This window comes from Myiozetetes cayanensis, unplaced genomic scaffold, assembly GCF_022539395.1.
Source record: "Myiozetetes cayanensis isolate MyiCay16 unplaced genomic scaffold, myiCay2020 scf1, whole genome shotgun sequence".
NCBI lineage: Eukaryota > Metazoa > Chordata > Aves > Passeriformes > Tyrannidae > Myiozetetes > Myiozetetes cayanensis.
In genome coordinates, this window is record NW_026086604.1 from 13,675,690 (window position 1) to 13,701,046 (window position 25,357).

The following is a 25,357-nucleotide window of genomic DNA, read 5'->3' on the forward strand; positions in this document are numbered from 1 at the left end:
GAAGTGGAGACATACAAGACTTCTTTAACAACAAATCATAGAATTTGAGAGATAATAAAAGGCTTTCTCTTCAGAAAGCAAGACACTGTCTTAAGCATTGAGGATTAGGAGCGATTTATTTTTCACAGTGATTCTGTAGGTGATTCTTTATCAGTCCAAAGGCAGTTGAATCTTCTTTGAAGGAACCGGTATTGGCCACACTCCAGGGCAGAACACCAGACTAAATGGACCTCTGGTCTGATCTAATAGGGAATGTTCTATATTCCATAAAGGGTAATGGCAGCAAATTAATAGAATAACCAGAAGATTCAATGAGGATAACAGGGCTCTCATAGGACGTGTCAGTCCTGGCAGAAGTCAGTTATTTTATTGTAGTAGGCAAATCAAGCTGAATTCTCTCAGTGATGCAGTAACAGCAGATTGGGGAGCATGCAAAGCAGCACCAATACATAAAAATTAAACTACTTTTAATATACAAAGCTGAGTTTAGATAAATGCAGAACAGAGAAGCAAAGGCACAATGTTCTCTGAAAGTGTGGCCTTTTAATGCTGTTTTGGAGGCTAATTTACATACAAATAAAATGTCAGCTTATCCCATAATTGTCATGATAAATTGGAGCATTTAGACTTTTGCACAAGGTACTCCTTCTGCACCTTATTAAATTACTGAATCTTGGCCTTTTGCCAAGTGCTAGGGTGACGTTCTCTCTACTGAAATACATACAGGAGAGGGATATGGACCTGGACACCTAGAGAAACCAGGTTCAGTCACTACCCAGGAGCTCTGCCTGCACGTCGCCTTGGACACTGTGAATTTTGCATCTCTCATTATTGTAGATAATTTTATTTATCCATAAAATGGCAGTGTTATTAATTTTTCTGTTTCACAAACTTTGTTGATGTTTAATAGGTTGTCATGTTTACACAGTGCTTTTAGGTACTTGATTAGAAGCCAGGGCAAAGAGAATCTTGCCTTGTTGGGCTCTCCCATCCTGGATGGATGGCAGTGGCGGGCAGGTAGGAGAGAGCTTTCTGCAGCAGGCCAGTAAGAAATGCAGAACAGCAAACTAACATGCTCAGGAACCTTTAAATAAAAGTAGTTTTAGAATTCTTAATTTGTGCTCCAAGACAGCATAAAATTCCGCCCTATGTCACCTCTTTAGACACATTACCTTTTAACTTCAGTTTCTCCTGAAAGTGTCTGTGTGATTACCCCAGGAGCAAGCTTAAAATGAAATAAGTACCTGGAAGTGGGCTAAAACAATCTATTTTGAAATGCCACTCCTAAACTCTCTGAAATGGCCAAGTGTCTGTTTTATACCCATAGAAAAGGTTAGATTTATTCCAGTGGCTAGATGACTACTGATGTGTGCAATGCTCTGAAGCATAAGGTAATAGAAAAGATCATTTTGAATTAATTCAATGTGAATTAATAAGAGATTTATCTGATGAGAGTTGTTTGAAGGTGATGGCACTTTGTAGCTGAACAGGATTTAAGATGTCCAAAAGTGCACCTTTAGAGATTTGAGAACGATCGATGTTGGGAAAGTAAATGTAAATGGGAAGGAGCAAACTTGAACAGACTTCAACTCTTTTTACTTGTCTTTTTGCTGTAAACTTTGTGAGGAAAAAGACTGCAAACAGATCTTGGCAAATTGGTGATCAGGGACTAAACTGAAGAGTTTAAAAATGCAGAAGAATAAGAGAGGAGGTGAAAAACATTTTACTATGATGCTACTCTACTAGTATGACGTATAAGGCATGGTTTTCTCCATACATTTTCTAGATCGATGAAGCTGTCATAATTTCAGTGGAGCATGCAGACTGGAGAATATCAAGCAGATGCATTTTGTCCAAAATACAATGTCTGATCTTGCCAAATTTTACTGATACCAGGAGGCATGTTCTACCCTAGCAACTTCAGGCAGGAAAGAGTTGACGTGCAGTTTTAGGGCTTTGTAGAAAAACATGTATAGATTAAAAACTCCTTTGGAATTTGTCAGTTGCTTAGAGCTGTGACATCCCCTGTCTTGTATGGTGTATTTGAAGACACTGGTGCCAAAGCGGGGAGGACGTGGTTTTGTTGAAGAGGCAGTTGCTTGTCATTAAGCTTATTCTGCCCTCCCACATTTTAGGGCCTGACTCTTCAGTTCCTTACATGAAAGGGGTTGTTCTTCCCTTCCCTTCTCAGCAGAGAAAGGTTTGGGCCATGTGTTGGTTGTTTGCTGGCAAGGCTGCTCAAAGAACCACAAGCAAAACTGGGAGAGAAGCACTGTGTATGACTGCCTCTTGTGCTGTGTCCCAGCCAGAGATGGTGGGGATGTAGAGTTCTCACTTCTGTCGTTTCACTGTGCAAGTGTCCATATGGGAAGGTAGAAAGGTAGAAGCTTTAGCCTGTCCTGTACCACTGTGTCTGAGCCTGGGGTAGTTTGCATCTAATGTAATCTAATTTTCAGTGAGGGCAGCAATTTCACCTAGAGTTTCCAGTGTATTTACTGTTTATTTTTTGTTTTTTTTTTTTTTTTTAAAATACCTAAATTAGAAAACATGCAGGTCTTTGAACTGTGGGCTGTTCTAATGAGCTTGTTAACTTTCTGGTTGTGCTCGGCACAGGTCTGGGCCAGCCCGGCGGGACAGGCTGCGGTGGAGGGCTGGGTGCCGGGTAGCTCCCCAGGGACGGAGCCTGCCACCGAGACGCTTTCCCAGAAATTCAGTCTCTCAAGACAGGAACTTTCTGGCTTTGGAGATCATGTGCCTTAAAGCTGCTTGATTGTTATATAGAGAGTGGGGAGAAGGCTTCAGATTGGTTAGGACTTTATGTACTTGATAGAAGCCGACACTTTGAACACTTAAAGGGTTTTTTATATAAAGCACAGCAGACAGTCTTTGTAGCCTATTTATGTGTAATAAACTGGGTTTTGTTTTGTGCTTTGTTTTTTTTTTTTTTCGTGTATGTGTGTGTGTGAAAGAAGAAGAAGCAAAAAAAGGAGAGAAATTAAAACCACAGCAGTATTTTCCCATGAAGCTATAGCGAGTATCCTACGATCTCACATGATCGGCTGTCCTGCTGGGGTGGAGTGTGGGAAGGTGTCAAAATATGTCTCTCAATTTTATTTTTTTTTTCTTAAAAGGGAAAGCCAGATGAATGCCAAAAGCCCTGCTCTCTTCTCTAGCCCTGCAGTAACAAACTACATGAGTGTATGTTATTAAGATGATAAGATTAAATTTCTAGCTACTAACGTACTATCACAACAGCAAAGGGGGAAAAAAATCTTGAAAAAATTATGAAAATTAGTCTGACAGTCTCCTTTTAATAATAAGATCACTCCCAACCTCAACAGACAGTGTAGGCTGGAATTCCACAGGGCTTTTTTGTGGTCCTAATGATTTTAATAATACTTTGTGCTATGTAGCACCTTTCATTAGAGGATCACAAAGTGCTTTACAGTCACTAATTAATTAAGCCTCACTACACTCCTGTGAGATAGGTAAGTATTAGACATATATTAAGCTGAGACGCTGAGAGTTAATGATTTTTTGCTGCATTATTCTGGCAAAATGATTGATGTTCAAGCACTGTGTGTGCATTATATGTCTTTGTGTGGGTGTGTAATATATATGAGTGTAAAAGTATTAATTTTACTATCCCTTAACAAAGAGGTCCTCCTTGAACCTGTTGAATATAAATGCGAATTTTCATTTAATTTTTTGTTGCTGCAGCATATTGACTGATAATATCACAGTCTTCATAGACCCTTGACTCAGTTTGCTCTTCATCTGCTTGTGCATCTACTTGCACAAAGATTAGTCAGTGGCATCTCATAAAATTCAGACATATTTCTAAATGGGCTATTTTGTTAAAAAGAGCATATGACTAAGATCTGACCTAAACCTGCAGCACAAGCATCAGGCAACAACCATTCTGTTGCAATAGGCTTTGATGACAAACCATCCCATTCAGTAAAAGTAATGAGCAATAACAATGACCTGTTGTGGGAACTGATGATCAGCAGGTAATTAGCCATTATCTTCACCGCCCATAAGAAGCTATTGATTACCAGAATTTGCTTTTTGTTTTTGTTTGGTTTGTTTTGTTTTTTAAGAGGTACATTTGTCACTACGGTAATTCATTATCCTGAATTACAAACTGATTTTAGTAGAAGTTTCCACTTGTTTCTGGGGATAAACTGATGTGATTGTTGAACAGAAATGTCTGTATATTGCAGATGCATGAGTTATGTAGAGTAGCCTTGGCTGTTTTTGAGGGATAGTATGTATAGCTATTATTATTGTTTCTACTTTAAAATAGCTACAAGTGATTATATCAGCTAAAAAAATCCTATGTGGTTTAAAGGTAGTTTCAGTGTAATAAAAATGCGATACAAACCCCTGGATTACGGAGCCCAAAGAAAAATTCTGCAATCTGGGCCTTATCCAGGATTCCCTCAACTTGACAAGTCCTTTCATTCATATCAGGCTTAGTAATTCTTTTATTTTGGAAAGATCACTATTTTCAGTGGTGAAAAGGTAGCTCAGTCCCAATGACTGTTCATCACTTGGCTTCTTTACTAACACCCAACCAATGTGCTTACTATTGCAATGGCATTTTTGAGATGTGGGAAGTTGCCTGCTAACAACAAAAGTAACACCACTTTGTTTCAAGTGGGACATAAAGCAGCCGGCAGATGATAATTTCCATTTGCTGATGGCAGTGCCTGGGTACGAATCAATTATTTGTATACCATTATCTATCCCACTAAGCCAGTCCCATTATGATGCCCAATACCTGTTAATATATGTGAATTTTTAAGACACTTCTTTTCTACAGCTTATTTTCAACAGTTACTTTAAACTTATTTTAAACTTTGTATTTGGTGAACATTGCCTCTGAAATATTTTTTGTCTGTCTTTATGTGTGTGCAAATATGTGCAAGAGCGTGTGTGTCTGAGCAGAAGGCATCTATGGGATTTCTCATGCTTGAGGGAAATAGAGAACAGCAGCCACTATTTGTATAGTGCCCAGTAACAGATGCATGTGATTGTACAATAGGTGTAATAATGTTTTTAAGTAAAAAACATATTTTGAATGCATAATTTAGGAAGGAAAACCTTTTTTTTTGTTTTGTTTTGCAGATATACAGATCAGCTCTCAAAATGTCTTCTGTGTCTTCCGTGCATCTTCTAAGACAGTTGCATTAGCCCGCCTGCTAGTTGACTAATAGAATTAATAATTGTAAAAAGCACTCTAAAGCCACATGCCTTATGAAGTCAATGCTGGGTATGATTTTACAAGTATGTGATCTATTTTTTCAAGTGAAATTGTTAACCGAAAACGTTCTTGGCACACAATAAAACATTGTGCAATCTGTTATTTGTCTTAAAGATAATAATTTCAGAGTGGCTATATTCTTTCTGTATCTAACTTATGACTTGCTAGGGGATGGTTTCTTCGATTTAGGAGTATTGCAAATGTAGTTTTATTTACATAATATGTCTCTGAAAAATGATAGTGGTGGAATTTCAGCGACAAAAAACTCCTGTGTCTTTTCTTACCATCCCCTTGAGTGGATATCAAGCAAATAAATGACAGATGATTTTTCAAAAGCTAAAATTAAAAAGAGAGAAAATACTTTGAAATTCAACTTAAGGAAGTTTTTATATTTAAATCAGTGTTATCTTCTTTCCTTTCTTTCTCCAAGTGTAGAATACTGCATGACAAAGCTCTATTAGGCAGATATGTTTTTCTTCTTTCCCCTCCACAGACTCACAAATATAGTGGGAAAATCTGAACCAAAGTATCTGGATCTACTATCCAGTTAGCCTGTATAGAGTCCAGATTTTTCTTTTCTTCTCTTTTCTTTATAGAGACTTTTTTTTTCTGTTGTTTTTTTCTGACTCTCTTCTGTCAGTTGCTATAAAGATAGCAAATCTCTAAGCTTTCCTTATCTGCCAAAAATATCTGTAACAAAAACATTTTAAAACATTGCATTTAGTCTTGTTTAATTTTGACTGAGGTAACAGTCATGATGTTTACTTTCTCTATTTCTGATTTTTCTTCACTTCGAAGTCAGGACTTCTTTCTCTGTCCTCTGCCATGGATTGTATTTAAACAGAAGTTATTTTAAAAATGGTTTGGGAGGTGTAACCAGAAGAAAAATACAGACTTAGCAGAACACCTACCAGAGATGCTCACAGATATTTTTAGTGTGTGTTAACCAAGAGCATTCATGGAGTCCCACAGAGAAACAGTAATGCTAAAAGGCTGAGGGCTATATTTATACCTTGAATTATATACGTGTACATGTTGTTTCAGTAGGCTGAGTCTGTATTGTAACAGTTCTCTTACCACAATAGAAAATCTTTTTTTTTTCTTAGTTCTGAGTGACTTCATGGTTCAGAAATTATTGGGACAAAAAAAAAAAAAGTACAATTTAGTGCATACATATCCTGGTAGGTGTGGTTGTCATTAAGACAAGACACTTGGTTCCCAAGCATGAATGTCTTCTACAATAAGGAATCACAGTAGGCATTTAAGAAACCTATTAAGACCACACGGAGTGTCAAAATTTCTGTAACACGAGCTGGCATTCTGTGTGAAAGCTGTCTTGCTGTAGCCCATGTTGCCTGTGGATGAGCTCAACCACAAAGACAACAGAGCCAGCCCAAGACACAAGTTGAACACTTCCCCTAAGAAGTCGTCTGTTTTTATCAACAGAGCATACAGTGCCCTTTCATGTGGAGCAGATGTAAATAAGAGGATGTACAGATGCCTGTTCTTTTATTTTTAACCTCTGTCCCCAGATGTACTTCTCAAAGTACAGTTTTGAGAAGGTCATCCACAGCTTTCCAAGGTCTGGATACATCACCATTTGGAGCGCATCAGTGCTGCTTCCAGAGTCACCAGGTGTTCCTTCCTTTGCAGAGCAATATATATCTCCAGTGCCTCTGTAGGGCCTGGCTGTGGCTGGTCTGGGAATGGGGGTTCAGACTTGAGCCTGCAGCTCACGTCTCGTGTGGTACTGCAAGCTGCTGCCACCAGACCACACACAATTTGGCAAAGAGAAACATCCATCACTGTACACAGCATTGGCAAAGATTAAGAGCATAGAAAAAGTTGTAGCACATCTGTCTTCTGCCCATAGCTAGCATGTGAACACAAATGGATCAAACCATCTGGTGATGAATATCAAATCCAGAACCACACAGTAGAGAGAGCAGGGGAGTTTCATATATGTATTTTCTCTAAGTAGGCTGGGGAAGGTGAAGATATAGGGGATGAGGAATTTGACTTAGTATCTGCATAGTCTGATTACTTGTCCTTCCATAATCTCCCCTGTTGAGTGAGCAGCTAACTCACCAGTGGCAGACTCCTCCTTTCTCTCTGATCCTTATTGCTGTCCTGTCTCAGCTATCTTAAATGGATCCTGGAAGTGTACTTGCAGATTTAGCAGTAGTGGCTATGTCTGCAGAGGACTGAGCAGAGGAAGGTTTGGCTGATTAGATCCATGTGTATTCCAGGTGTTTTCAGGGCAGATCCCGACTCAGCCACATAGTGATGTCAAATGTCTGGGCCCAGGCCTGTAAAATTTTATTGACAACGGGTTTCCTAATAAAGTTAGTTTTTCTTTGTTTGGCAAATAGAACTAATTACATGAATAATGTACTGTGGGGCCTGATTCTAGAATATCCATATAATCCTGTTTGAAGTTTATGGGCAGTAGGAGGGGAAACTTTTGCTATAGAGAAACTGATACCTGCTTAGGAAAAATACTTTCTCTGAAACCTCAAGTTACTTACGCTTCTAAATCTGTTTCCTTCCTAATAACTTGTTTAAATTCTTCTGATTATGGCTTTTAGATATATTTTTGCAAACTACTTTATATGTAGTTGTACAGTGTATGAATATTAGACTGCTAAAGTTTTTTTCCCCTTAATTTTTTAAAATTACTTAAAAAGAAGTGTTCATTTAAAATTATTTCTGTCGGACCATTATCTTCTCAAAAGATAATGAAACCTGTAATTCACTGGCTCTCATGGTAGTGTTTTTGTAGGTCTTAAAGTTCTTTTTTTATTTAAGTTCAGTCTCAGTGTGATCATTTTTTAAATGAAAAATTCCAGTTTTCTGCATAGTCTAAAAAGCTGTTTGACAAAAATTTTCTGGAGAGTTGGTGTATTCAATGTAGTCATATAGTTCAGAATGCTTTAAAAGGTGTCAGGTTTGTAATCTGCTATATATCTCGAATAATTCTATAGGTTTTTTTTTTTTTTTTTTTTTTTTTTTTTTTTTTTTTTTCTTTCTTGTTTCTTTTTCTGTGGTAGATATGGTCCGGAAAAAGAACCCCCCTCTAAGAAACGTTGCTAGTGAAGGTGAGGTACAGACCCTTGAGTCTACAGGTACTGAAAGTGAAGAGTCTGGAAGGAAAAAAGAATTTTCTGCAGAGCAGATGCAAGAAAACACTGACCAGGGTGATGCGGCAGAGTTAAATAACAAGGAGGAACTTTGCATGCATGTCCAAGAGCCATCTTCCAGCGTTAAAAAGGACTTGAAAAGCTCAGTGCTGAGTGAAAAGGCTGGCTTCAATTATGAAAGCCACAATAAGGGAGGAAATGTTCCATCCTTCCCTCATGATGAGGTGACAGACAGAAATATGCTGGCTTTCTCATCTCCAGCTGTTGGGGGAATCTGTGAGCCCTTGAAGTCTCCTCAAAAATCAGATGCAGATGACACCCAAGATGTGGTCTGTACCCCGTCAGGAGATGCAGCGGAGACAAATGAGGAGCATCAGATGTCGCCAAAAGCTTCAGATGAAACAGTGCAAGTGCAAAGTGGTCAAACTGATGGCCAAGGCTCAAGCCCGGTCCCCATGGCCTCAAAAAACCCACAAGTGCCTTCAGATGGGGGTTTAAGGCTGAACAAATCGAAAGCAGATTTGTTGGTAAATGATAACCCAGATACAGCGCCTCTGTCTCCAGAGCTTCAGGACTTCAAATGCAACATCTGTGGGTACGGTTACTATGGGAACGACCCCACAGATCTCATCAAACACTTCCGCAAGTACCACCTAGGACTGCATAACCGCACCAGGCAGGATGCTGAGCTTGACACTAAAATTTTGGCTCTCCACAACATGGTGCAATTCAGCCACTCCAAAGACTTCCAGAAAGTCAACCGCACTGTGCTTTCAGGGGTGCTGCAGGACATCAGTTCCCAGAGGCCTGTCTTATTAAATGGGACTTACGATGTGCAGGTTTGTATTTTCCCAGCCTCCCTGCTTCTGTTAACTTCCTTCTCAGCTGCAAAGCCAGTTGTTTGCAAAGCCTCTCTTACCTACATGATTAATGCATCTCATATAACCTGCTTAAGCCATAAGAAGTGTTTTGGTCAATTTTAGCCAGGCTTTCTGCAGGTCTGTTGAGCATCTTGTACAGGAGAGGAGTATTTGGCTTTTTGATCAGTGACATTTCTATGTACAATTTAGTAGTTGTAATCAATAGCAAAAGATCTTATTCAGCAAACAGGCAAACTGCTGAATTGGTAATCATATCTGAAGGGTTTGCTGTCACAGAAAGAAAAGAGTAAATAATAATGAAAAATCACAACCAGATAGACAAAAGACAGCAGCTGGAAATTAAAAATGTAATCCTAAATTATCAGCTGCTGGGAGTCAAGATTTGGCTTATTGATTCTTTATTAAGATAAAATAAATGGCAAGTCTTGGCAGCTCTGAAGTTGTCTAGTGCCAGAAAAACAGGATACACAATGGGTATTTAAAACATTTCAAAAGTAACAGTAATCCATGCTGTCCTTCACATTAGTAAGCCTGTAAGAAAAGGATTATTGCCTCAGTAATTTTCTCATCTAGTTTAAGCAGGGAAAAAACTACAGATACTGCTGTAAAAAAAAAAAAAAAAAAAAAGAAGAAGAAAAAAATAACAATCTTCTTTTTACCGCAAAAGACTGGACTTAAAAACTTTTCCATGGAGTCTCTGTTAGTTTCTTATCAGTTAATACTTAATTACTTAAAAACGAATTGATGCTGCTTTAAAAAAAAAATCCTCGGAATGAACCAAGAGATGCAGTAGGATACCTCAGTATTCTATATGATACAAAAATTCAGGTTTTAAGAACAAAAAAAAAAGTAACAAAGTTTGCATATCATACAAGCTCAAATGCCTATCTATTTTCAAATGACTGCAGGCATGCAAACCTTGTAGTAATCATTAGACAAAACTCCAGGGTATGCTAAAATAAAAAGGTAGAAGGTTGAAAATATTTAGTAATGTTTGCAGAAACTGTAGCTATAGGAAAGAAATTTTGCAAGGCTAAGATGGCTAACATCTAACTTCAAGTAAGAAGCCCAAACCAGAAAACAAGTCAGGCACTTGAATCTTTTGAAATGTTTTAAACTTTCCTCTTTTTTCAGAAACTCTACAACTTCTTTGTGGAGCAGCAAATCAAACTAAGGTTGTTACTTGTGTAAAAGATGCAATCTTTGAACTGCTGTCTCATTAAAAGATCGCTTCACTGTCTTGTGTCAGACACTCTCTCCTGTCAAACTGTGATTAGAAAGCAAATACGTGATGTAGTTAAAAGAGGTTAGAAGTGAATAATGTCAGATTGTGAAATGATGGTTTATAATTAGCACATAGTATGATGTTAATACCTGGATTTCCTGGTATAGTTTCAGTTTGCTGACTCCAGGGACAGCATCTTAGAGCAACTGATCCATGCTGTCAGGAAGACATTCAAACTGGAACAACTCAGGGATACAGTATAGAGGAATTTGAGTTTCTAAACACACTTTCATTTCCTCCAAACAATTGTTTCGTTAGGTCCTTAGTTATTTATAGGAAAGTTATGCTAGATTAGAATGAGCTGGACACTTTTCCTATGCAGTGCTTTCAGAAATAAAACAGATGTGTGAGCTATCTCAGTTTGAACTGATAGAAGGAGAAATAAAACAGCTGAACCTAGACTATACTTGTCTACTAAACTCTGGCAGTAAGATACTGCAGGGGAGACAAAAAGCGGTAGGAAACAGCCCATAGATAATCTACTTCAGATCAGTCTTTTCTCAGATGAAAAACATTTTCCAAAATAGAACAGACAGCCTATACAATGTTGGCTATTTATTTGAAATAAAAAAAAAAACCAAATCTGGAAACTTAATTTTTAAGAGTGCTAATTTTCCCTGCCCAATTTGGGAATAGAAGATTAAACAATCTTTTGTGGCAAATACCCTACTACATTACTTGCACATGCACCAGATGTTGATCCAGAACATGTCAGAAGATAAGTAACTGATTAATATTTTTGTGCTTTCTCCTCCCGCGCTCCCAATTCAGAGCAGCTTTGTGAGATTCATAAACACAGTAAAAGAACATTTGAAAATCCCCTTTGTACCCACACTTGTTTATACTGCTTCTACATCCATTTTGGAGGGAATTTTTCTCTGGCATCTGGACAGCTGGTGTCTCCTGCCGCAATGTGGGATTGTATCGATTGGTGCTCCAGTTAAAATTGGTTCAGTCAAACTCCTGTGTAACATGGAGAGGGAACTGAACCTGAATAATTGGTTCATGTAAACAGTATTATTTTGTATAGGTACTGGGCTAAACAAAAATAATCCCTTTGTAATTAACTTGAAATAGTAAGGGACTGGTCTTAGAGTCTGGTTTATTGATTCCCTTGCACTTGACAAACTGTTCTGCTGTAACTGGGCTGAAAGTTATCAACAGATATATGGTCTCAGTCCAGGGAGCTGGGTGCAGAAGCCAGGGGATGAAGATGACTGAGTTTGATCTGGCTCACAGTGGTCAGTCGAGACCACGGTGTACGAAGATTTATAGTAGTGAGTGATGCTATTGAGCCCATAGTGTGCCTTCATAACAAAGGCAAATGAAAAGCAATAAGAATATGTCTGAGTGCAGGAAAAAAATGTATCTCCTATCCTATCTGCAGATGTGTAGGGATGTTGTCCATTTGCTGAGGGCTTGGAAGAAAGAAACCAAATGCATTTTTGGACTTATATCACAGAAGTGAAGTCTGTCCTAGAAAACTTAAACCCAACTCCTAGCCAGAAAACACTTCAAACCCAGCTTTTAACAAGTATTGTAGTCAGTAAAACTAGGGATATACATTTAGCTTCACATTCAGGTACACAAATGTTGAGGCTGTGTTTTGTAGTACCTAAAGAGGATTTGGCTGGGAACTGTGTAAATAGTCCAATTTTTCTGGCCTTACTTCTGTGTAGATTTTTACTTGGTTTGAAAGTTTAACCCAGACAGATTTATTTGTCTTTTTTGAAAATGTTATTTTGAAAATCTCCTGTAGTCTTTGTTCCCATTTCTTTTTTCAAAGGTTTTTGGTTCATTGAGTTATAAAAAATTCCATAGGATTGAGTAAAATCACTGAGCAGTTTCTGGGAGATTAACTTTTTTGTCAGTATAGATTTCAGAAAACATTCACTATCACATCTCTGAATTCCCAGGGAATGTGTTAATCAGCTTTACAGCTTTTATTGGAATAATATTTGAAGTGAGTTAAATGGATCAATTTTTGCTGATGCCCCTCATTACTTTTTCTTCACATTTAGTTAATTGATCACTCTCTATAGGTGGCCTTGTCTTGATGGATATTTGAGTCTATGTAAGGCTTTGTGGATGTGCCTAAAGCAGTAGACTTTAGTGGATCCAAAGACTTCACTTAAAGTAAAATCTATGTGACGAAGGTAACAACTATGATGCTGAAATCTATTGCCTTTGCTGCTATATGATTAATGTGTTTGATCTAATGACTCTTTAATGTAAATGGAAAGGTCTGGAGAGAGGCAAGCTGCTGGCAAGTAGACAGTAGGCAGTCTTTAACCCCCAATTTTTTTATGACTAGTGAATGGGACAGCTTCAGCAGAAAGGTTGGAGAGTGTTGTCTTCCATTATAGCTAATGGATAGGACATGCTCAGTGAGGGTGAAGAAGAAAGCTTGGATCCCCTCTGACTGAGCAAGGAAAGGAGCCTACTCTTCCTGTTTCCTGAACAAGTGTTCAAGTCATTAGGCTATTGTATAAAAGGGAGCGTGACCCCATTTCCTGATACGTTTTAAAAGAGAACAGTGTCCCTCAAAGAAAGGACTGAAATGTCTGTGTTCAGGTGAGGGTTTCAGATGGCATGTCCCAAGGGAGAAGGGTATTCATGCAGCCACAAATAAAGGCATACTGCAGTGATCAGCAGTTCTTACGGTTGCTTCATATTGTGTTTGCTACCTTTGAGGAGTTTCCTGCTCAGCATGGCCCTGGTTCTGGAGCTTATAGTCAGAGATCTACCTCCTCTTATATTCAGCCATTAAAAAGATTTAGAATGTAGAAAACCATGCTTTTTTTGTTTAATCCAGTCTTCTCATTTTGATTTTTTCATGGTTTTAAATCTAGACAGACATATAAGAACACAAATTTATCCAAAAAATATAGATTGATAAAAGCCATACTAAAGTTTCTTGATTGTATTTCAGTGCAAGAGTGGAAAAAGAAAAAAGAAAAAAAATAAATGACTGCATTATTTACTACCCCACAGACTAATGAGAGGTTATTGGCAGGTGTTTTTTTTTCTGTGGTTCTAGACATCCAATGTTATAAGAGTTCTCCTATACCACTCAGCCCAATCCTTTTTCATATATGAATTATAGAATGATTTGCATTGGAAGAGGCCTTAAAGATCATCCAGTTCCAACCCCCTGCTGTGGACAGGAATATTTTTCCCTAGATCAGGTTTCTCAGTGCCCTATCCAACCTGGCCTTGAACACTTCCAGGGGTGGGGCCACCACAACTTCTCTTCCAGTGCCTCAACATGCTCCTAGTGAAGAATTTCTTCCTAATTTAAAACTACTCTCATTCAATTTGAAGTTCTCACCCTTGTCCTATCACTAGAAGCCCTTGTAAAAAGTTCCTCTCCAACATTCTCGTGGAAGTATAATAACATATTAAGTAACAACTTTTCCAGGATTTTCTCAGCAACTGAGAGCACTGCTGGATGTCCAGCCAGCAGGCTGCTCGGTGTCCTAGAAAGTGGCAGAAGTGCCCACACATGCAGAGTGTATAAAGTTCTTCCTTTTGTGTCCTTTAAAAGTCACTGGTGAGTTCCATGTGCCTACCTGGTGTTATACCATGAGTGTTTTTTAGTGGTCTAGATTTCAATATATCAAACCTGGCATCTTTTCTGTTCTCATGCTAGGCATGTGTGACTAGTATGAAGTCCAGTCTAACTATGATTCAGCTGAATGAGAACCAGTGGTTTTATTAGTAGTTCCTGTTTTTTATCCTCCAATCTTATATTAGTGATTTGATTAAGTATGAAGCTGTGAAGGTAAGACTAAAACTGTAAGGGTCTTTAGAAGTAGAGGTACAATCAGAAGTGCTTCTCATGTAAAAGTTTTGATTTACGTTTTTGGTGGTTTTGGCAAAAGGACTCTTACAGATACGGTGGGAATTACAGACTGGAGGCCTAAATAAGTACAGCATTTTCTTTTGTATTATTAACAAATCAAACTTTCTTAAAGTTCAGCTTTGTCATCAAGTGGTCTTCCTAGAAGGTGACATGGATACATAAATGACATGAGCAAATGGAAACATGTAGGTGAATGAATGTAATTTTCCTCACATGGTTAGACAAATGGATCAAAATTTTATATTATTTGTCTCACTGACTTAGGCTCAATTGTCCATAAAACAGGAATTAGATCTAAATAAATTGAACAACTATTGCTGGGTATGATATATCCTGATCTCTTGGACTAGATTGTGCTATGCTAGATCTTGAAGGGTGTGCTAGAACAGAATTTGCATGAGGGTGGGATGTCCCAGAAGGCCCATTTCATGTCAACCATGTTGCAGACTCTCCCTGGGGACTTTCCTGCTTAAACTGAAGGCTATCAAGCTGTCTTGGGTGTTGCATCTGCATGTGGCCATACCTGTTTATTTTAAGTCTTATTTCTGTGTCGTGATCAGTCTTGGAGGCTGCTTTGCACTCTGAGACAGTCACGCCTCAGGAGAACAAGATTCAGTCATCTCTTTTAAAGAACTGACATGAAAAAGAAATGGTGTCAAGTAGAGGAAGTGTTGGTAGCAAATCACAATTATAAATAAATTATTACGCATGTGCTTGTGTGTGTGTACATATATGTGCTTCTTTTTCTCATGTATATATATCTGCATACATGCATATTTATCAACATTACGTGAAAAAAGCACATGAAATAGGCATTTAACTTCTGCATTGACTACAGCTGATAAGGAATGATTTATATATGTAGTAGAAGGTCTTTATATCACTTCTGTGGAGATATTGGCAAGTTTACTCTTCAAAATGATATGCAGTGATTTACAGCATGTCAGCTGCTAAATAGTAAGTGCCTGGGAACACTGACTTGCTCAGTGACAGAAATAAGCTATTCTGGTCTTCCTTCAGTGAGAAGTAGTCTATCCTAATATTATAGCATTCAGATGGACAGTTTTTGTGGAACAACTGATGTGATGTATATTCACAGCCTTCAAGGTCAAGTTGTTAATGTGTTGATATTCCTTTCTTTATTACAGGGATATTAGGTAGTGTTTGAAGAGAGGTTAATAAAAAAAGTTGGTGAGACTAGTAATAGTAATGCTTATATTTAAACATATAAACTGCTAAGCTAGCCCACAGAAAGGATGAGAGTTCAGAAAATAGAGCTGCTGGGGAAAAGGTAAAGCAACTAGGCTTTCTTCTTGTATAAATCAGTGGGAGTTTGCCTCTAAGCTTGTGAGGCTGTGTGAGTTTACAGTAGTCAAGGAACTGTCTGGTAATTTTACCTACACAGAATAGAAGGAATAGCGCTTCTTTTAGGTCCTAGATATTAGTCTAGTAGCATTAGTTAGCAAATGAAAGTCTTGATTTTCTGTTTCTTACTTTTGTTGGTTTTGCACATCTGGTCTCTTGACCTTAATTTAAGTCCTGTTATTGTTCTGTCACAGTCTTTGTTTTAAAAATACTTCTAAAATTCTAATGTCAAAAAACTGTTCTGGCTTTAATGGCAACAGAATAAATGTCAAGAATGCACTTATCTTGAATGAATGTGACCCAATAGTTTGCTTTCTTGTTTTGGTAAGTATAAACAGCCCAGAAAGCCAGGAGTTTGCCCTGAGTCTTCACAACACTTGTGCAACATAGTTCTGTCCACCTATAAATGAAACACAGTGTGGTAAATAATTTTAAGAATATACTATGAAGATTCTCCTGGTTTTACATGCAGAAAGAGAGGCAGTGAGAGGGAGTGAACCTCCACAGGGGAGGTTAGAGAACTGGGTGGTGTTACAAAAACTTGCATGAAAGCCAGGAATCTGTTCTGGCCTGCATGACATGAAGAACTTCATAAATGTGGGATGGTTAAAATGTTCTGGATGCTATATTGCACAAAGCAAATGAATAAACAAGAGCATTAGAAAATATTTTAGGATTAGAAGATTAAGAGTAATTGCAAAGGCAGACTGGATGGCTCAGGAGATTGGTAAGGGATCTGGAGCCTTTCACCTCCTGATTAGCCAAAGATGAAACCCAGGTAAGAAAAAAAAAAAAAAGAAAGAGTTATTAACGTTTGATGTTCCAATGCAGATGGATTCTAATCAGTAGTTGCAGAAGAAGCCAGAGGTCAAAGACAGCTTTACTCTGTGCATGTAAGCATTGTGGCTCAATCTGTTATGTGGATATAGTTTCTGATGGTCAAATTTTCTTCATAAAACTTATTATAGGAGCCGACAGACTTTGTGTTCCTTTGTGAATTTTTTCATTTTCTGTAAGAAGTATTTGTAAACTGTTTTGATGTGGTGGAATTTAGGATTGAATTTTGAAAAAGAGGAGGAAAAATAGAATAGGGTAGCATTTGGATCAAGGGCAGATTAAATATCAAAGACATTTTTTTTTTTTAAAAGAATGTACTTCTCTTTGCCCAAGTCCATCCATTCCATGAAATCATTGTCTTCAGTCTGACTAATTAAAGTAATATAGACATATCTGTTGGAAACATATAGTGCAATTACACAGCTTTGTTGAAGTACTTGCCAACATACTTTAGAAAGTACATCTTGAGACATTGTCAATTATCATGTTATCTTTTCTCCTCTTTCTGGCTATTTTTGGAAATGTGTGTGCTGTATGAGGAGATAGCTTAGTTATATTAACACATGGGCTTCAATCCTTTTGGTAAATTCTTTCCCAGTCTTCTAGATTTTGAGAATTTTCCCCATTAGTGAAGAAATTTAACGATTAAGAGTTTTGAGTTTTAGAGAATCATACTGTGAAATATATTTGAGTTTAATCCCCGAATGAGACATGGCTCTGAAGAACAATTTTTAAAGAATATCTCAGTATCAACAATCTCAAGCACAAGAATGGAGAACCTATTGTAATAGCTGTCTACCTCTATACTGTGCAATAATTAATACCAACTATATTGGCATAATTGAGGTGCTGCTGAAATAAGTGATAAGCCCAATGTTTCATAAGCAAGTGACACTGAAGGAAAGAATTGAATCGTGTTTCCACAGACCAAACTAGTATGTTAGGTTCACTTTAAAAAAAGAACTGTGAAGATTAATTTTCTTCTGCGCTTACTGAGGGAACTGTGGATCTACAGTTGCTCCTACATTTCTAGTGCAAGCTGTACCTCTGCTCATGACTGCCACTAACTACGTTAGCTGGCATTTTGGACTGCACTCATATAACAGAATTACAGAATTTTAGCTTTACTTTTGTTTAGTTTCTTCTTCTTTTTGTTGGGGAGGAGTGTTTACTTAAGAAAAAGCAGGGGATTAGGTTTTGTTGGGATCATAATGAAATAGGGGAGTAAATACAAGAAGCTATCACTTCTGATACCACACAGAAATGTGGATATTGATTTCTGGGGTGTGTGTATATACATATATATATATATTCCACTTTCTCCTTCTCTTTCTCCTTTTCCTCTTTCTGGGGTAGGTCAGAGAGAGCAGGAGATTAAGGACAATTACGTACCTGGTGAAGGAGTTTAGTGCCTATACATAGAGGTAGAACATGTTGCTGAAAAATCTGGAAGCCAAGCCAAGACTTGAGCAAAGAGTGAGAATCGCAACAGTTCTGCAAATGTGTGGGCTTTGTCCAAATTTGGCTTGCTGAAAGCTGAAACATCATCACTTTATATCATCACTTCAAGTGTTTCTCCCAGCCTCTTTGCATGGAAACCACTTTCTTCAGTTCTCTTTAACTGATGACCCTCGTGGAGGTTCTCAGTAGGTATTGTTACGTGTGAAAAATGGCTTTTGAGTATAATAACATTAAGATCACCCTGTATTACCTTTCACATATATGATCTAATGCAGTGCATTATTTTGAATTGTGTCAGGGTATTTGGGGAAATGCCAAACCAATAACTGGTAATCAATTACATTGCAGTGGTGTAGAGATTGTATGTGTTCCCCACATTGCAAGAGTTTAAATTGTGTGGGAATATTTAGTTCTATTTTATCCTCTTGCAAAGCAGAGAAGGATGTCTTAGCATGGGACACAAACTTACTGTGTAGACCACTAAGCAAGATTAGCACAAGTTACAGAAATTATGTGATTTACAATCCATAAAATGTAGAAAATGGTGGTATTAATAATACATTTGACCAATGTTCTGAAATAAAAGTAATTAACAATGAACAGCAGATGGGATTGTAGCCACTCACAGTTTCTAACTGGTGTCTACAGAGTGCCTGGAAAATAGGTTTAGTATCTGTAACTCTGACTGGACAGCTGAGAGTAATGGATGTATTTACTCATTAGAAACACTTAAGGTAAAGCATTTTGGCTAGTTTTCTGTGCATACATAGAACAAACACACATATCTAATTAATTGAGCAAAACCAGATCACCATGCAACTTATGTAATTGTGCAGTGAGCTGCTGTTTTTTTCTGTTAACAATAATTCCATCAGTGCTGCTTTCTGTTGTCTTTCAACACCACTGGGACTTTGAACACTGAAATAATGCAGTGGATGGAGACCTGAAGTTCCAGATACTGGGGAGCAGGCCCAGATCCCACTGTTGTCAGTTGGATAAGGCTCAGCATGGCTCTGTCTCCAGTTCTTGCTTGCAATAAAATGAATAAAGGGAGATAACTCCTGCACTGCAGAAGACCTGTTAAAACATCCCTCTTCTAAAGAACCTCTTCAAAACCAAAATCATAATTTGATAGTAGAACGTGGAGCCTCAATTTAAAGTGAAAATGTTATTACAGCCAAGTCCTAGCGATTTTGCCTAATGAGATGTGTTTCCTAAACAAACAGAAAGCCATTTTTCAGTTTATTTTAAAAAAAGTTTTAACCAGTTCATGGGAATTGTGCTTTCTTGAAGAGGTGGGGGAGGAAAAGAATAGCAGCAGCTCATGTCATGGTTTAGCAACTCATTACCTCACTATACATGTTCATTCTGATGGAATACAAAGGATAGCATCTCATTCTCTGAGCTAAATGGTTAAAAGGCGTTTATATTATATGCATTTATAAATGTTTACATTTCATTCTCTCTGTATGTCTGAGTCTTTCCGTATGGTGTGATACTGAATGAACAGTGATCACATGCTTTCTTTATGGCACAGCTGTGAGGAGGAAAAGAAAAATAATTACAGCATTTGCCTAATGCATTAGAACTGAATCCTGCAGAAATGTAGCAATACACGTACTGGTTGGGAGAATGGAAATCAAACTCTGCTAGGCTGAATTTTATATTCCCTGTAAGGCATCCTCTGGGTGTAAAAATTGAGAATGTGTCACAATGAAGCTTCCACCCATGTCTGCACCATGTGGTGTAGGCTGGGTGATGACAAAGGATGTCTGTGGATTTTGGGTGTAAAGAGGAATTATCTTCCATATGCTGTACACTATTTACTCTTCAGGAAGAGAAACCATGCAATAGTGACATTTTTACCAAGAGATTTTTTTCTTTGGCCTTCAGACCAGTTGTACAGGAGCAGCAAATCTCCCCCTGATGTAAGGGGCAGGTGTGGTGCTCTCCTGGGAAGGGCAGGCCTGCCTGCTGTGAGAACACGGGCTTTAATAACATCAGCCCTGGAAGCCTTATTCCCTTCCTGCAGTGCATTTTGCTCAGACATCATGAGAACAGTTAAGTAGATCTACCTTTTTTTGTATGTGTGTAATTAGTGATGTCATGGACTTGGGTGTGGTTGGTTTTTTTGCCACATGCCATTTTTCTACTGTAGTTTTTCCATCCTTGTTTTACTAAATTGAGCTCTGTGCATGAGAGAAACAGAAGATTTCCTTGGAGAATGTCTGCAGTGAGTAATCCTTGAGCAAACTGCCTTTCATTTGAGACATCAGCCACTACGGCTCTGTGAGAAGGCATCCTGGCGGATACTGGATGCTCCTGTAGGAATGGTCTTTGTAAGAATTGGTCATACTATGACATAGCAAACTGAATTTGTTATTTAAAATTTAATTTTTGTTTGCCCTTATTTAGGAACCAGTTCTCTTGGATTGTTAAACATGAATATAATTAAAGCATGTAAGTGTATTGAAAGACTGAGGACGCATTTTTTTGTTCCACACCTGGCATAGACTCCCAGCAAAATTTGCTGTCAAAGGTTTCTGAGATATGGGAACAGATTATTGGGTCTTTTATCAATGACATTATTCAATGATTTAGTGAAGGAAGGAATAGTCCTATCAGAGAGTGCTAAGATCATGTTGTGTACTTGTCCCTCAGTCTCCCCAAATCAATATATTTATTATTCATATGAAATATATATTCTACTATGAGAAACATTTAAAAATCTTCATCAACAAATGTTAAATATGCAAGGGCATATGTATGAAATCTTTGTATATTAGTAAAAATGAAAATGGTGGTGATGGTTAATCAAAGAGACTTAAGAATTAGTTGCTCTCTATTTCTCTTTCCCCCTCCCCACTCCTTGCTATTTGAATAAATTTACAGTGGAGCTAAAATGACCTTGTTCTTTATTCACAGGTTACTTTAGGTGGAACCTTTATTGGAATTGGGCGGAAAACTCCAGATTGCCAAGGCAACACCAAGTACTTCCGCTGCAAATTCTGCAATTTCACCTACATGGGCAACTCCTCCACTGAACTAGAGCAACACTTCTTACAGACTCACCCAAACAAAATGAAAGCAGCCCTTCCCTCCTCTGATTCTGGTAAAACTTCAGAGAAAAACTCCAATAAATCCAGTCCTACTCTTCGACCATGTGATTCTGGAGACTTGGGGAAGTGGCAAGACAGAATCACTGTAAAAGCAGGAGATGATACACCAGTTGGATATTCGGTGCCCATCAAGCCAATAGATTCCTCTAGACAAAATGGTACCGATACAACCAGTTACTACTGGTGTAAATTTTGCAGTTTCAGCTGTGAATCGTCCAGCTCATTGAAACTATTAGAACATTACAGCAAACAGCATGGGGGAAGCCAGGCAGGAAGCCTTCACCCAGATCTGAATGATAAGCTTTCTAGGGGATCTGTCATTAACCAGAATGATCTAGCCAAAAATGCAGATGGGGAGTTAGTGACAAAGACAGAAAAGGGTGCAAGTGTGGCAAAAAAGAAAGACTTGACTAGCAAAGGAGCAGAGGACAGCATGGTGACAAGCTACAACTGTCAGTTCTGTGACTTTAGGTACTCAAAGAGCCATGGCCCAGATGTAATAGTGGTGGGCCCACTTCTCCGTCACTATCAGCAGCTACACAACATTCATAAATGTACCATTAAGCACTGTCAGTTCTGTCCCCGAGGCCTCTGCAGCCCAGAAAAGCACCTTGGAGAAATTACTTATCCATTTGCTTGCAGAAAAAGTAATTGTTCCCACTGTGCTCTCTTGCTTTTGCACCTGTCTCCAGGGGTGACAGGAAGCTCTAGAGTCAAACACCAGTGCCATCAGTGCTCATTCTCCACTCCCGACGTGGACGTTCTCCTGCTCCACTATGAGAATGCACACGAAGGCCAAGCGTCTGATGTCAAACCAGAAACAAACGCCCTGCCAGGGGCAGAGGGGCCGCTGATGCTCAAGGAGAACAAAGAACACTCATGTACCAAATGTGACTTTACCACCCAGGTGGAAGAAGAGATTTCCCGACACTACAGGTACAGTGGAGTCTCCAATGATTAATGATTTGAACCCAAACAAATAGCCCTCCCATAGTTTCTTAATTAAATGTCACCATTCCTCAAACATTTGAAGAAACTGGAAATCAAAATATGAATGTGTATAGATATAAATCTTTACAGCCAGAGTCCAATCCAACATCCACTTTGTTTTGGAAAACCACCAGCTAAGTTGGTGAATTTAATTATACATTTAAACCTGTGCAAAGGAGAGGGAAATTTGGATTTGTGTGCAGATGCTGAAGTTTCAGCATATTTGAGGTTTGGTCAACTATTTTCCATCCAGAATCTTTTAGGTACTGTTTTAGTTTAGGCTTTTTACAAGAAAGCTGGCATCTTCATTCAGTCAGGGAACACAAATGGCTTTACTTTCCAAGATAGACTGTGAACCCTTTCATGCTCCATAACAGTGCTTCAATGTACTACCTTTTTGTAGTATTTTCCATTCCCAAGTCCAGCAATGTAATAATTAGTTTAAGAGCATTCCACTGCTGTTTTGGTGTTGGTTTCCCACTGGGAGCAGACACTCTTTTGTCTGCTGATGTCATTCCCCAAGATCCTTTTGCAGATGCTTATTTTTGTGTTGCTGGTTTACAGTGTCATTCTATTTATTTTAAATGCTAATGTTCCTATTTGGAGGTGGATGCAGCCAGTCTCCTGACTCAGTCTGACACAATGTCATAGTGGCAGCCAACTCCCCGCTAAACTTCTTGGGTCAGTTCCTGGGCTGTTGTAAACTGGCAGTCCAGTTTACATCAGAGGAGGAGGTGGCTCATAGGCTTTGTGAAGAGCAATGGTTATGTGCCGCTGCAAAAGCGATGTTAAATATTAGAAAATCATGCTGAATATGTTAATAGTTAAGGCTAATGCGTCAACAACAACGGAAAAACTCAGTATCTATCTCATCTAAAAGATCTTTGCGTGGAAGCCAGCTAGAATGAAGACAAAAGAAGATGCATTTTCAAAGCTAAAGCTTTGTTAAAAGCTCAAGAAACTTTGCCACGTTTAATAGATTCCAAGACATCCAAAATTAACAAAGGCAGACTGGGGCATGATGCTTTAGGAGAGATTAAAGCTGGGGGCATCCAAATGTTGCCCAACAGAGGGTGCATTGGCAATGTATCAGGAGTCTATTAAAAAAAAAAAAAAAAAAAAGCAGATTGCTCATCTTTAATTTGGAGCTAGGGCCCACGGAGAATTCAGGTCCCAGCATGCAATGCCCCATTTTTGATCCAAGTGGGCCTGAGGGATGTTGTGTGGATTAATTAGTTAATGTTTGTAAACTGCTTTGAAGATGAAAAGTGGTATCTAAGTTCCAAGCATTATTATAGCAGCTTTGAGCCATGCTGAAGAACTCCATAGGCAGCACTTTGTCCGCCGCTGGGGCATGGCAACGATCTTTTTTTAGTGGTTAAATAACTGGAAGATTGAAATGGCTCCTTCACTGAAAAAAACCCAAGCTTTTATTTTTCTGCAGCTGGTAATTTAAGTTTTAACAAGCATGCCGAGCTAGGATCCTTTTTCCCAAGGAAAGGAGAAGCCATGACTTTCAAAATTAAGTGCTAAGTCTGAGATGGAGTAGTTGCAGCTTCTCCTTTGGAGGGCTCAGCACCCTGCAGTTCTGGCAGTTGTCACAGGGAACTGCACTTTGGTAAATCAAGAGATCCACTAAAGCATTTGGGTCTCAAGTTGTTTGTCTAAAATTAGGCTATTCTGTTTAAGACACTTGAACAATATATTCTGTTAACCCTCCAGTCTATGACATTATTGAGTATTCTGAGGATATTGTGTAATTAAAGTGAAATACAACATCCCCATAATTGCCAACTTCTTTCTCTTTCTTCTGCACTCCTCCCTTGATAATTTGAAATTTGTTTCTTTTCTACTTGTACTGCTGCTGTTTTCCCCCACTATACATCTTTCTTGAAGTCACAGCAGTTAGTTCAGTTTGTGATAGCTGGTCTGTAATGGCAAACACCAACAGGTTTTATTGCTTTTCTATGTATAACCTAGTTTTCACTACATTGAACTAAACTTTAGAGGCATTATAGCTTCTATTTTTATTATTATTATCAGACCTTTTTTTTAATAGAAGTTTTGCATGTATCAGATGTGTGTTTCCTTTCCCTTTTTGTATTTTAGGAACGAAAGATACAAATGGTTCAGATTTTAAAAAGCAGAACATCTATAACACAGTAGTGTTAGAGAGTTATGTGACACACAGAAATGCTGATGTGGAGTCTGCTCAAATCCTGGCTGAGCTTTTGTGTTTCTTTATCAGAATTTTTCTCAATATAGGTTTTATTGTACACATTATATATATATATATATATATATGATGTATTTAAAATGCTGGACATGCACATATATCTAAAACCTGTTCATTTATATAATAAGAAGCTGAATGGATTATAATGTTAAACATAATACTAAGCATTAATGTGGTGGCAGAAAGTGTTCTGCTGTTTACATATTTAGGTTTAGACTTGACAATCCGGAGTATCAGAGCTGGCTTTAGAAGTTCCTTACATATTTCAGTTCATGTATTTTTTTGTCTGCACTATCTTCATTTTTGAGTCATATGCCTGAACAACATGCTTAATTTATTTTATTTTTTATTTTGCTTCCTTTTGGTTCTATGTTCTACAATTTCACTACATCTTGCTAGCTAAAAAATTTTCTATGCCCCAATGTTATTGCTTTGCAGGCATGTATTTGCAACAGTATTAGAATTTGCAAAAGCAATTCTTTCCAAGTTTTCTGTCTACAGAAATGTATACTTATACTTAACACTCCTTCAGTATTTCTTGACATGATTATTTGAGAGCTGTTCAGTTAAATCTGAAGTCAATGAATCATGCTGCATTTGAGTTTACTTGTATTTAAACCTCACTAAAATGTGCTTACTCAAATAAATCCCTGAAAGATTTATTGGTCTCCATTTTCCACTAATTCTGCTACTACTCATTTTCCATTATACCTCTGAGGAATCGGATGCTCCTCATGTTCATTGAGAAGCTTAGTTTTTTCTTAAAACTGTCTGGTACTCTGATGAGCCAGAAGATGCCAACACTTAATTTAGATAAAAATCAAACAGTATTTGGGGAAATTTTGCATGTTGGATCACTTAGTCTAGAGATTATTTTCCTGCTTGCACCAAAATAATTAATTTTGGATT

General features: G+C 38.1%; 1 protein-coding gene across 8 annotated transcripts in view; it reads left to right on the forward strand.

Annotated features, from left to right (window-relative positions):
• The window catches only part of TRPS1 (transcriptional repressor GATA binding 1), a 215,652-nt gene that overhangs the window by 34,109 nt on the left and 156,186 nt on the right, over positions 1 to 25,357 (forward strand). For 3 of the 8 annotated variants that reach the window (XM_050305510.1, XM_050305513.1, XM_050305503.1), the window contains exons 2-4: positions 5,134 to 5,292; positions 8,320 to 9,248; positions 21,029 to 22,158. In XM_050305510.1, the coding sequence (XP_050161467.1) occupies positions 5,256 to 5,292; positions 8,320 to 9,248; positions 21,029 to 22,158 (2,096 nt within the window). In that variant the 5' untranslated portion in view covers positions 5,134 to 5,255. The remainder of the gene's footprint in view (positions 1 to 5,133; positions 5,293 to 8,319; positions 9,249 to 21,028; positions 22,159 to 25,357) is intronic. The other 5 variants (XM_050305531.1, XM_050305521.1, XM_050305552.1 and 2 more) reach the window with 3 other exon arrangements.